The sequence below is a fragment of the Rutilus rutilus genome (genome assembly GCF_951802725.1).
Source record: "Rutilus rutilus genome assembly, chromosome: 24".
In the NCBI taxonomy this organism is placed as follows: Eukaryota; Metazoa; Chordata; class Actinopteri; order Cypriniformes; family Leuciscidae; genus Rutilus; species Rutilus rutilus.
In genome coordinates this window covers 4,586,964-4,600,579 of record NC_140228.1, presented here as the reverse complement: position 1 = coordinate 4,600,579, position 13,616 = coordinate 4,586,964, and the positions used below count along the sequence as shown (strand labels likewise).

The 13,616-nt window shown below is 37.1% G+C and overlaps 1 protein-coding gene and 1 gene segment (V, D, J or C); one reads left to right on the top strand and one right to left on the bottom strand.

Annotated features, from left to right (window-relative positions):
• The window catches only part of LOC311284461 (Ig kappa chain V-III region MOPC 63-like), a 945,935-nt gene that overhangs the window by 518,751 nt on the left and 413,568 nt on the right, over window positions 1–13,616 (top strand).
• ankfn1b (ankyrin repeat and fibronectin type III domain containing 1b) overlaps window positions 4,074–13,616 on the bottom strand; it is an 84,996-nt gene continuing 75,453 nt past the window's right edge. For all 4 annotated transcript variants that reach the window (XM_084398462.1, XM_084398461.1, XM_084398460.1 and 1 more), the window contains 8 exons: window positions 12,946–13,164; window positions 11,726–11,892; window positions 11,443–11,593; window positions 10,455–10,623; window positions 10,201–10,367; window positions 9,106–9,310; window positions 7,209–7,798; window positions 4,074–6,046 (listed from right to left, as the gene is read on the bottom strand). In XM_084398462.1, the coding sequence (XP_084254588.1) occupies window positions 5,708–6,046; window positions 7,209–7,798; window positions 9,106–9,310; window positions 10,201–10,367; window positions 10,455–10,623; window positions 11,443–11,593; window positions 11,726–11,892; window positions 12,946–13,164 (2,007 nt within the window). In that variant the 3' untranslated portion in view covers window positions 4,074–5,707. The remainder of the gene's footprint in view (window positions 6,047–7,208; window positions 7,799–9,105; window positions 9,311–10,200; window positions 10,368–10,454; window positions 10,624–11,442; window positions 11,594–11,725; window positions 11,893–12,945; window positions 13,165–13,616) is intronic.

Below are 13,616 nucleotides of genomic sequence, written 5' to 3'. Positions count from 1 at the left end.
AACCCTAACATTTCTCTTACTTGAAATAAAATAAACGTTAACTGAAATTATATATATAATATATTTAATACATTCAATATAATACAATATAATATAATATGATAAAGTAGGACACTTAATGAAGTGGGAGCTTAATCATCTATAATTATGTATTATGTAATATAATATAATATAGTATAATAAAATATATTAAACCATGACATTTAAAAAAGTAGTAGCTTAATCATCTATAATTATGTATAATATAATATAATGTAATATAAAATAATATGTTAAACTACAACACTTAAAGTAGTAACTTAATCATCTATAATATAATATCATATAATATGGTAAAGTAGGACACTTAATTGAGTAGGAGCTTAATTATCTACAATTATATATGTTTTTTTCTATTATTATAATTATTATTATCTGAAATAAAATGAAATATAAAAAACATGATAATCGCCAAGGCAACATTTCTCATTTTCATTTAATTTAACCTGATGTACTAAAATAACTACAACTTTATTGAAGTATTTTTAAAAAAATCCCCAAAACACAACTAAATTTCTACAACTTTAACTGAAATTAAAATGAATATGTTGAATATAAAAATAAAAACAATCAAAATATAATATAATCTTAATGATGGTAAAATAACACTGCACTTCCGATTTGAGAAGATCAACATCAGGCAGAGAGTGTGTGAACGCAGGCAAACTCTCCCCAACTTTACTACGCAGAACTCACACTAAGACTGTGGCAACAAATAAACACACACACACACACACACACACACACACACACACAATTTCATTCCATCTATGACACACAGAGTAAGAAAGAACAAACAGAACTATGCACACACACGCACACACACACTCTGGCAGTGTACGAGGGCAGTAAGGCGCCAGTGGAGTGCGCCGTCTCTCTGGGGAACAATACTGCAGCGCTTCATAAAAACTTCAAACGCTCCTGCCAAATGTTTTATAGGTGCTTTAAAGGGTTACGGCCCCCGGGGGTCCGGGTGGAGGAGGCGGGGTCTGTCTCACTCACACAAACGCACACAATATGCATATAACAGGTGAACCAGACGCATTTATGCACATCATTTCACTGCTATAAATGCACAGAGGACGGTGTGTTCGCATCACATATAGCCTTGCAGAACATCAGATCTTCAGAAGGACGTCCGTTATCATTCAGAGCTGAAATCAGACCCTGTGATGGGAATAACAGGTTAAAGATAGAGGGGGAACCTAGTGATGAGCTCCTCAATTAGGATAGATATAATTAAATTCACACCAACATGTGTTAAACTACTGTATACTGGTACAAAAAAAAAAGTATTGTCTGATTGCCATATAGCCTTGAGGAAAAGTGCACTGAACTGTACTGAATGCACTTGTAGTGCACTTCAAATCTTAACTAATCTAATGAATGAATGAAATAAAAGGCCATAAGTGTATTTGAAGACGGTGCACTTCCAAGACTGTTTCCTAACACACTTAAGTACACTTTAAAATAATGTCATGTTGAAAGTATTGCTTTAAAGTACATTTTAAATCATCAAGTATTCATAATCGTTCTGTGTAATAATACGCTTGTGTTGTCTAACATACTAAAGCACATGTAAAGCTATGTAGTATTATTCAAAATTACATTTAAAGTTAATATATATGTACTAAATTGTAACTTCACTGCAAACGTGTGATTGCAAATATATTTAAATACATTACAGACAAGTTTCAATAGAAATGACATTAAAGTATATTATAGTTTACCACAAATTAAACATTTAATTTAATATAAAGATGTACTAAAGTTTAACTAATTCCATCTAATATACATTTTAACAACACACTTTCATTTAATTGCAAATAACATGCAATTAGTTTCTGAAAAAATTACATTCAGTTCACTTATATATATTAAAGTATATTATTTTCAAATTAAGTATACTCTTTGTGTGCTTCTATATACCACGGTATTTAATGGGACGGTAAGGTACTTTAAACAAGTGGTGTCCAAAAAGCATGGTATTTTCAGTGGTATATTTTTACCATATTTGTTTGTAAGAGGTGAGTGTGCGTATTGCAAATGTTTATTTGAATATTTAATTTAAAATGTAACAAAATAAGAGTGAAAAAAACTCTAGCTGCTTTGCTCACTATTTATTATATAAAAAGTATATAAAAATTTTTTAAATTTTATATTTGTATATATTATAAAAATATTTTAAAAGTATATTTATAAAAAAAAATATATATATATAATAATAATATTATATATATATATATATATATATATATATATATATATAAAATCAATATATATATATTATCAATAATTAAATTACATTAATCAATGTATATATTCAGTATATATATATATAAAAAAAAAATATATATATATACACAAATATATATGTGTGTGTGTATATATATATATATATATATATATATATATATATATATATATGTGTGTGTGTGTGTGTGTGTGTGTGTGTGTGTGTGTGTGTGTGTATATATATATATATATATATATATATATATATAAATAAAAATAAGAGATGACAAGTTGTTAGATATATGGAGTAACAACTCTATTCATAAATATAGATTAAGATGAATTAATCAATATAATAATAAAAAAGTACTAATTTTACAGTCAACATTTTGGACAGATTTTGTTCACTGAGCTGGTCACAATTGTTTCTCTGTAAAGACGACACGTAATCCTGCCTTAGATTCCGGCTGGATTATGCCAGCTAACCTTTTAGGAACAACCCTCTCATGGTTAGCGTGCCTTCAGCACCTAAAACACCTTAAAACACAGTGTGCGCAGGCAGCTCGAAGCGTTCGCAGCAGAGCCCCAGTGGGACGCAGGCGAGCTGTGAATCAGATCCATTCAGGGTCTTTTGGGAATGTTTTGCTAACAGTATTTGCAGATCCGCCGAGGGCTAAATTTAGCGCAGGTCTTCCCGGAGTCCACACGGTATAATTAGGAGGTGTGAGAACCCTGCTACAATTCTAAGGTTACTGTCGATAACCGTCACAGCGACGGCCTTAAAGGTGCAGCGTGTGTGTGGTCTTCCACACGCTCCGCTGCACTTTAATGTGTGTGAGAGGGAGCGCTTGTATAGCAGTGTGTGTGTGGTCTGCCAGTTTGTGTTGTCCGTGTTTGTTTGTGTGAGGGGAGCCGTTCTTGTGAGAGTGTGTGCGTATGTTTGTTGAGTGTTTCCCACACTTTGCTTAGCAGAAGTGAGACACTCAGTCAATCAGAGAGCGTCTATTATTTCACTGAAGACGACGGGGGGAGAGAATACAGTTTCCTTAAGACACATTTAGTCACTTAAACGTCTGAATTGCATTAGACACCAAATATCAGATCAAAAGTCGATTATTGTAATAAATGACAAAAACTGCACTAAAAGACGTTTGGGTTGAAGTGTTGACCATGAAGACTGTCAGTATTGTGTGTGTTTGTGGTTAGTGGATCAAGATGATGGTTAATGTGAATCTCTACACTTCAGGAGAACTGACTCACGCATCACTGCTCAAACGGTTGGGTTTTATGTATTTTAATATGTATATGATATTGTGAAATATTATTCTTATCTGAAAATAACAGTTTTCTATGGTAATATATTGTAAAATGTAATTTATTCCTGTGATCAAAGCTGAATTTTTTAGCATCACATTTTTTTTTAATTATTAAAAAGTTTAAAAACGTTAAATTGTTAAACATCTATTTCTTTACAAAGAATGCTGATGTGATTTTTCCGTTACCCGACTGTTGAACTCTCTTATGAGGCGCGTGGAGCATTTCAGTGCAGAGAAGAGACTCGGAATCAGACAATAGCGGCTGGAGCTGTAAATTAAATGCTCATATTAATACACGTAGTAAACTACAAACACACACACACACACACACACACACACACGCTGCAGCTGCTCAAAACTATGCTTTCATCAAATGGACAGCCATAAGACTATGAGCTCATGCTAGGAGCACGCACACACACACACACACACAGTCTTAAGTCTCATGCCAAAACACACATCATCTGAAACAGCGCTTGTGTATCAGCTTGAGTTTGTATTTGTACATGATCCCATAAATCAACGTTCATCTGGAAGAGAAATCCGCTTCCGAGCTACAGTGTAAAATATTATTGCACCAAAACTTTTACATCGCACTTGTGTGTGTCCGTCAGTCGTGAAACAGAGACAGTAAACACAATATCGATAATAAACTCACCGCACAACAACACGGCCGATCAATAGAAGTAAACGCTCCTTTTGCTACTCAAAGCAACACAAATGAACATTAGAAACAGGAAGAGTCTGTAAAACTACGGCTACGGTCCATCTCGCTTTAAAACGTTGTGTTGTTCATTCAGTCCGATGTGTGTGTTCACAAACGATCAAAACGAGGTTTAACATCACTCTTCATTTGGGTAAAGCTTCTGTTCTGGCGGTCGATTCAGTGTAGACTCATTTTCAAGTGCATTTGTTCTAGAAATGTTCAGTAATTCAGTGTATTTTGCTCATTGGAGAATCCCAATGGAGTATTCACAGTTTGGATAAGTCCTGTGTGTGTACAATTTGGTGGAAGGGTATAACGGTATCCTGAGGAAGAATGCACTGACGGAAAAAATCGTGACGTAATGTTTGTTTGCTGGTTTTCAAACCACCATGAGCAAGCTGTAAACATTTCACTTCTGAATACTTATGGAAGAGCTTCTGTCAAGCCTGAACTTCTGAAACACCTTCTGGAACAAGAAATCAGTTAAAGTGGCACAACACTGAGAACATGAGCAAATGAGCAAATAATGCAACTGTACTGTTACATGTGATGATGCTGATGTTACCCATGTTACCAGTTAAAGTCAATATGAATTATGAAATGGTATTTTACCTCAGTAATATGATGTATCTCCTAGTGATATTTAAGTAACACTATATATATATATATAAAAAATATAGATTGTTCAAAAGTTTGGAATAATTAAGATTTTTAAATGTTTTTGAAATAAGTCCCTTCTGCTCACAAAGGCTGCATTTATTTGGTCAGAAATACATAAAAAATGTTGAAATATTATTACAGTTTAAAACAGCTGTTTTCTATGTGAATGTATTGTAAAATGTAATTTATTCCTGTGATCAAAGCTGAAATTTTCAGCATCATTACTCCAGTCTTCAGTGTCACATGATCCTTCAGAAATCATACTGATATGCTGATTTGCTGAAAACAGCATTTATTTGAAATAAATTATAATTATAAATGTATTTATTGTAATTTAGACCAATTTAATGTGCCCTTGTTGAATAAAAGTACGAGCTTTGTGAATAAATAAATCAATATACTTTTGAACAGTAATATATCTATATATGCATGTATGGATTATGAAAAGCTTTAGAAAATAACGTGCACTGATGAATTAGTCAAAATCAGGAACATACATTAAGAAAGACTTCATATTGACTTTAACTCCTACTGGTGATTGACAAGCACTTGACATAGATTTTCCCATAAGGTTAGCATGCTCTTATTGTAGTGCAGGTGATATGGAGCTCCTTATGTCACCCGATGAGGAAAGGTGAGCAGATCAGTCCTGGTGAACCCACTCAGGTAAACATGAACCCTAAGAGCAAGCATTCAGTAGTCTATGCACTTAAGTCAGTGTGTGAGTGTGTGTATTTACATGTTCGAGGGATCAAACAGTCGTGGCTCTGCTGTACTGCAGTGCGAGTGGCGAATACTCTTTGAAACGGACGCAGAGTTTCCCGCGTGTCCATGGGTTTTGTAGCGTGAGCGGGCAAAAGTCGTCCTGAAGCCATTTCTCTCTCCCCTCCACCAGCAGGACCAGCCCAAAGTGCTCCAGCTGCTCGCTCCCGTACACACACACCTCAGACTCGCAGGACGGGTAGCTGCACTGATCCACCGCACACGTGCACTGCTGCGCTGCTTTCTGCAGGTGATGGCACACAGCGTTGATCTCCTGGACGACCAGACCAACCATCTCCTTCGCCGACGTCTCTGGAGTCACACGTAACTACAGAAGCAGACAGACACGTACATGTGAAGTCTATTCAGTAAGCCTATGGTTAGGTGTCTAGCTCAAATACACTATGATAATAACTCAACTCCTGAACTATATTAAATAGAATTATATATAATAATATAATATGAATTTAAGAATTAAAATGGAATAATAGTCCCAAAAATTCACATGACTTCTAGGATAAAAGATTTGAAATATTTGAAATGCCACCTATATACACATTTTAATTAATAAAATATGTATTATATATATTTATATTCATATTTATATACAATAATTTATATATAATAATTATAGATAGTTAATGGACTATCAAGGAAGAAACACTCAAATATAGTCAATATAACGAGTAACATTTTATTAAATTATTTAAATTCAAATAACTTAAATGAACTATTTAATTAAAAGCTGTTAAATATATGTAATAAATGTAACTTAAATGACAATATTAATAAATAAAAAAGACATTTTGTGGAGATAAATGGCACATTCCAAATCTGTTTTGATGTTTTGCATTAATTATTTTGACAGTACTGAAATTAGTTTAGAGAAATATGTCTAAACAGTAAACTAGGATATAAATCGCCACATCCTGTGAAACTGCTGCAAAATATCTGCAATAAACATGGAAGTTTCTGCAATTGGTGAAGCCACTGTGGCTCTTTTTTCCTCCATCATAAATGACTTGCGTGTCAAAATGCAATAAACTCTTGCGTTCGGATGCTGGTGTTTGGGAATGCAATCATGTGAGACGCTTCTGAGAGGGAATTAAACCAAATCATTTTGATGATAGACTTTGGCTCAGACGTTTCAGAATGACCAAACCAACATTTGAGATGCTGTGCGATGTGATTGGTCCGCTGGTTAGTCCTGTTTTCCAATCAAATCCACTGTTGAGGCACGTGACGTGTCACGTGAGTTGCTTTCTTGTGCATAGAGGGATTATTCGGTAAATGCATTTCCATTGTAGTTTACATGCATGTCTTAGTATTGCATAAAATAAAAAAAATCAGCCTCAATTGAGTGCATAAGTTTTGTATTCACATTTTTTTAAATTTATGTGCATCTTGTGCAATATCCCAAAATGAGCATAAAACCATGTGAAAGGAAACATAGCTAATAATGATGTGTGTGTCAACTCACAAACACTCACTTTGACACTGGTTTCCTTGGGTAATCCGGTCCGGTATTGTGGGTAAACTCTCAATGTGGTGTGACACGGCCTGTGAGGGGAACCGCTGGAGGGGGCGGAGAGTCGCTGGACGCCACTGTCCTCTGATAGGGTGCGCACAGGCGCAGGGCGGGGTTCAGGGGCGGAGAAGCAGAGATCGAAGGAGGAAGGCCGTGTCCAGCCCTTGTGATTGGAGGAGCTGGTGGGTGTGGTTGGCATGGAGACAGGAGGCGGGTATTCCAGACTGCTGGTGCGGACACACAGCGCCGTCCTCTTCTCCGTGACCCGTAGCAGCTCGATCTGGCGGCTCGGGAGGATGAAGTCGCTATCGAACACATTCACCAGTTCCCGTCGGCTCATTCCTCCTCCGGTCTGCAGCACGTCCGGCTGAGAGGAGCGAGGCGATGACTGCGAGGAGGAAGAAGGGTGAGACGCTACAGATCTGAAGCTGGTAGGAGACGGTGGAAGCAGGTCCAGTTCTCTGGTGCTCTGGGTCACACTGGAGCTGTACTCGCTATCAGTAGTGAGGAACACCTCGGATGAGTTGTCCTCATCAGACAGACCATGGGAATCTTGGAAAAAACAAACAGAAAGAGGGTTTAGTAAAGGGCGGGACATTTCCCAAACATGCAAGGTGTCGCTTGACCAAATCACAACACACTATTCCAGCCGACCAATCAGAGCACAATGTGCTTTTCAGAAGAAGGGGCTTCATAGAGACAGAGCGTTACTGACAGACTGGGAAGAGAGGAGCTGCAACAGTGTAAAATATGGGGGAAAACAATGTGTTTTTTGTCACACTTTAGATTAGGGTCCAATTCTCACTATTAACTATGACTTTTGCCTCAATAAACTCCTAATTACGGCTTATTAATAGTTAATAAGGTAGTTAAGTTTAAGTATTGGGTAGGGTTAAGAGATGTAGAATATGGTCATGCAGAATAAAGGCATTAATATGTGCTTTATAAGTACTTATAAACAGCCAATATCCTAGTGATATGCATGCTAATAAGCAACTAGCTAATAGTGAGAATTGGACCCTAAACTAGTCACCTGTTTTTTTGAACATTCAAGCATGAAAGCTTATTCTAGTAGAGCCCAAAAACAAAATCAAGACATTGCAAAAGGGCATATGGCCTCTTTAAGTTCACTACTATTTACTCACCTTTAGGTTGTTCCAAACCTGTATGCAGGGATATTTTCTGTTTTTACATAGTCTTACCATAACAACAGTTCATATTGATCATGGGATGTCAAACGCCAAAAAGTATTACAAAGGAAAACTTGAAATATATAGTGAATTGGTCGTATGGACAACTTCTATGCCCTTTTTTGGTATTTTTATCTATTCATTCTTTTTTGAGCTTGATATACCATGGTCACTATAAACTATTATTGTGCATAAAAAATTATGTGATTGGAAAAATAAATAGCATACAGATTTGGAACAGCATGAGGGTGAGTAAATAAGTATTTTTAAGTAAACTAATACTTAAGATTTAAACTAATGCAAGATAAGAAGATTTTATTTCAGGCAAATTATGTAATTATATGTATAATTTTGCTTTAAAAACAAAGTCTAAAAAATGACTGCTAAAAAAAAAATTAAAAAAAATTGGCCGACAAACTAAGTTTGGGATGTATGTAATCCCAGATTGATACATAAACAGTGAAAACATTCCAAACTGTGCAAAGTGCAAAACTCAACAAGTACTTCATTTAAATCAAATTAATATGGCAGCTACACCAAAGAGCGTCTCTTCTGTATTTAATAGCTTGGTGACATGAAGCCTGCAACAGTCCAGTTATTCTGTGATATGTACTCTACTTGATTATATAATGAAGAGGCCGGTCGGAACAGACAGGTGAACGCTCTCACCGTTGTGTTTGCGTGTGGTCTCTGGTGAAGGTGTCGGGGAGGGCAGGTAGTCCACCTGAGAGGAAGTGGAAGCTGGTTTCTCCGGGATACTCTCTTTGGAGAAGTCAATAATCCAGCTCAGACTCACTCCGGAGCTCTGATGCTTATATCGTGCGGACTGGAGGATCACCATCCACCGGGCATCACGCCACAGGTCCTCCATATGCTGAAAGTGAACACATAGAAACATGGGTGAATCATCACAACACGCGTGATATTCTGATCTGAACATAGTGTATAAGGAATAGCAGAAGAAGCAGAAGACTAGGTGGATTTAGGTTTGTGTAAATAAAATGCCACATGAGAGCTGTTTTTGGCGTTGTCACGATCCTCATCATGTGTCTTGATTTCTGTCGACTACACACAGGAAACAATACAACATCTGCATTTGAAATCACATACTTTCTGGGTAACTTGGTGGTATTTAAACCAATACATTTTAATTTGTAAATTAACCCATGAGGGTTATCGACTGTACATTATATTATACTGTATATTATTTTATATATAATTATATTTATATATTAATTTATTATGGCATTCCATTTTTGCAAACCCTTTTCTAATCACATTCTTAATCATTTATAGTATATTTGTCTTTTTCCAATAAATCCTCATCACATTTTTTGGATTTTTTCCCCCCACTTGTTTTCAGCAAGTAAAAAACAAGTGGATAAAATATTAAATAAACTATATAATAGTAATATACAACGTTAATATCTCATGAAGTGTTGTTTCTAAGTAAATTTATCTTGTTTCATATATTTACATATTTTAACTGAACAATTTTTTTGCAGTAAATCAATGTAATTTAGAGGAAGACTGTCAAATTTTTAGCTTAAATGTCAAAAGAATAAAGTAGACAGCTCAGGCTGTAGACTCAGATTACACCGGCTGATTTTTAAATTGCATCTATTAAAGATGATACTGTAAATTCCCGCAGTTGAACAGTTTGTTCTGAATTTTACTGCGGGTTTACTGTCATCAGTTACACCTATGAAAGCTGAACTGAGGCGGCAGGCTGCCAGTGTTGAATTGCACAGAGGACAGAAATACCTGCAAATACTCCTCAACCTGCTGATGTTTCTGCTTGGCAGCGAACAGCTCGGACTCAGAGAACGCCTCCCGCAAAGTCTGCTGGGACATCAGGGACTCCAGACCCAGCAGAGCCGACACGCGGCAATACAAGCCGATGAAACTAGGGCAGTAGGCCTCGAAATGAACTACACAGAGAGAGAGAATGAGTGCACATGAGGTGACGGGGATAGAAGATACATGTGGGTGAATGAGTTTACACTGTGTCCTCTCACCTAACTCAAAGATCTGCAGCGGGAGGGTGAAGAACCCAGAGCGCAGCGAGCAGAGATGGTTCTGTCCGGGCGGTGAACACACCTCCTCACACGGTGGGAGGAGCAACAGGAAGGACACGCCCTCCCCCAACTCAACCACCTCCTTCACATACACACGGAAATCCTGTGCCTGATGTATGAAGCGGAAGAAAAATAGTAGTATTTCTATTATCAACCTTTTTTTTGCTGTATAGGTTTGCTACATGGTTTTCATAGTTTCGTTTTTTTTAATACTTTTATTCAGCAAGGGTGCATTAAATTGATCATAAGTGACAGTGAAACACTATTTGTGGTACATTATGACACACCATTATGTACTTTATCCTGCTTACTGCTTATTATGGCTACTTATCAAATCAATAAATGTGCATGCACAAATATTTTATTATTTGAGAATTAAGAGACTGGATTGGGATTCTAAAAGAACACAAATTCACACAAAAAAGAACACAAATTCAAATTGATTCCCTAAACTAAAATGAACTGGTTCAAATGATTCACTAAAGCAAATCGACAAAAAAAAAAAAATTTGCTCCCAAATCAGACATCATTAGATTTTTCCGTGACTATTCCATGACTAATTATTTTCTAAATTGTAAATAAAGATTATTCAAGTCTTTCTACTTAGAAATTTCACATTTAAATCAATGTTACTTGTCATTTCTTTGTAACTATTTATAAAATTGACTAGCAATTTCTGTATGAAAATTGTTTCAAAGTAAATCCTACACCAAATTTTTTTCAGTGTAGAAATTTCCATAGCTTTTCCACACAATACATGCAAAACAGGCTTGCGGCATGTGTTTTATCAGTTTCATGTATGTAAATGTGTGTATTTGATACTGCATGGCCCTGATTCACTAAGGTTCCAAATAAGGGGCACTAATTTGCTTGTGCAATCAAACAAATTACATGTGTCAATGTGTGGGTATGTTGTGAATGCACTAACCTGGTGATTGGGAATGTTGATGTAGCCGAGTAAATCTTTAGCAGCGGTTCGTAAGTCCAGTAGGAGGCGATGCGGCGCGCTCTGAGCGTCGGCACACACCTGCGCACTGTCCTCGAGCGAACTCAGTGATTGAAGCCACTGCCATTCTTCCCTACAAAACAAACATAATTATTACACACACACACACACACACACACATACATACATACATACATACATACATATATATATATATACACACACACACAAACTCATGCATAACAGTCATAAAGACGTGGAATACCTGGAGATGTGGTCGTTGTCTCGTACTTTGACGTGGCACAGCACGTTTGGGTGTTTGTGTGAAACGAGCACCCTGATCTGGTCCACTGAGGTGTACAGCTTCAGGTAACCCAGATACAGGCCCGGAGACAGACACTTCTTGCTGCGCAGGTGATAGGCCAGTTTCTCCTGCACACAAAGGGCAAAAATGTCCAGGTCAAAATTCATCCCAAAATCTATGATGAAAATCTAAACCCGAAATCTAATCATCGGATGATGAGTTTTGTGATGCGGCTGCGGATGAAATAATAGTCCATCCGCGCATCTCTATTGGGGATTAAAAAATGTCCCCACAAGGTCAAAAATGACTGGTATTACCACCTTTGTGAGGACAACAAAGTCCCCACAATGTAGTGTTTACCAGGACACACACGAACACACACACATACACACACACAGAGGTATGAAGAACTTCCTGCAATAGCCTGAAATTGACCCACGTTTATCATTTCTAAACTATTTGACTGAGAGACTGACTCTGGAGCCATGTGGTTGTTGAGCTGTGGAACCACTTTCACCACACACACACACACACACACACACACACGCACACACACACACAGCTTTACCACAGGGAAAATCTGAGCCACTCAGACAAAACATCACGGCCAGAGCCGTTTCAAACACACGATCAGCGGTGGGTGACGTGTTTACAGCGTTCAGACTAAATCATCAAATGAACAATGCTACTGTTATACTCCCACAATTCACAGCACTCAAGTTATAAGAGAGACATAAAAAAAAAAAAAAGAGGAATACAGTAGCTAGCGGCATGTTTTTTTCCCACTGATTTTCATACTTCGGGCTCATTTATATCAGAGATTGAAAGCATTCGTTCACCCAAAGATAAAAAAAAAAAAATAGTGTAATTTTCTCTCCAGAGTTGTTCCATAATCATAATGCTTTCTGAAATTGAATACGCCGCATCAAAATGAGCCGTGCCAGGCTTGACGTCAATGTCGAGACACGAGAAACACGTTTGACATCAAACCTGGCATGATGTGTCTTGCCTTGCAGTAAAATGTTTAGACTGAATTTATGTTTCTCATTATTCTAAAAATATAACAGAGCTTTGATCACTACATTTTTTCCATACTTCCATTTGTCATGGTGCTAGAACTATGTGACAGCACAACACATTAGCGATGGACGCCAGTGTTTCAGTGTGTGTAAAGCACTCACGTGCAGCGTTGTGAGGAGTGTTTCCAGTGCGCTGGGCTCGTCTGATGAAGAAGAGGACGACCTGCGCTGCAGCTGGAATTTACTGACGGGAATCCAGCGCAAGCCTTCCAGCGACGCACATGCGCTCACGTCCTTCATCAGCACCAAAACCACGTTACCGTGCTTGTCCTTGATGGGCTCAAAATACACCTGTCCCAGATCCACTGTGCCAAGGAGAGCCTGCCAAACAAACAAACCAAAAAAGGAAAACGTCACCTCAAGATGTGTTACGAGTGTAAATATTTCTCAACCCTAACAAAGATTTGAATGCAATTCTTTCCTAAATGATGCAAAACTATATTAAATCTGGTCACAATTTGGTTCAACTAGACTTTTTTGGATGCATTTTTACATTCCTAGTGCACCGACATCTCTGGCAACCAAAAATATTTGGCAGAAAATGCAATAAAGAAAGTTGGTTTTGGAGAGCCAGAATCACTGACTAAGCTGTTTTTAGTTGATGCAAGAAAAAACTTCACTAAACATTCAATCCAATCCAAAAAGCTTTGTGCTTTTGATATGTATCAGCTTTCAAATTCTGTCCATTTAATCACAAATTTAATCAATAAATGTCGTTTTGATGCTCTTTAATGATCGCTGCACCCACATCAGTTCCAGCGGCACCACGGAGA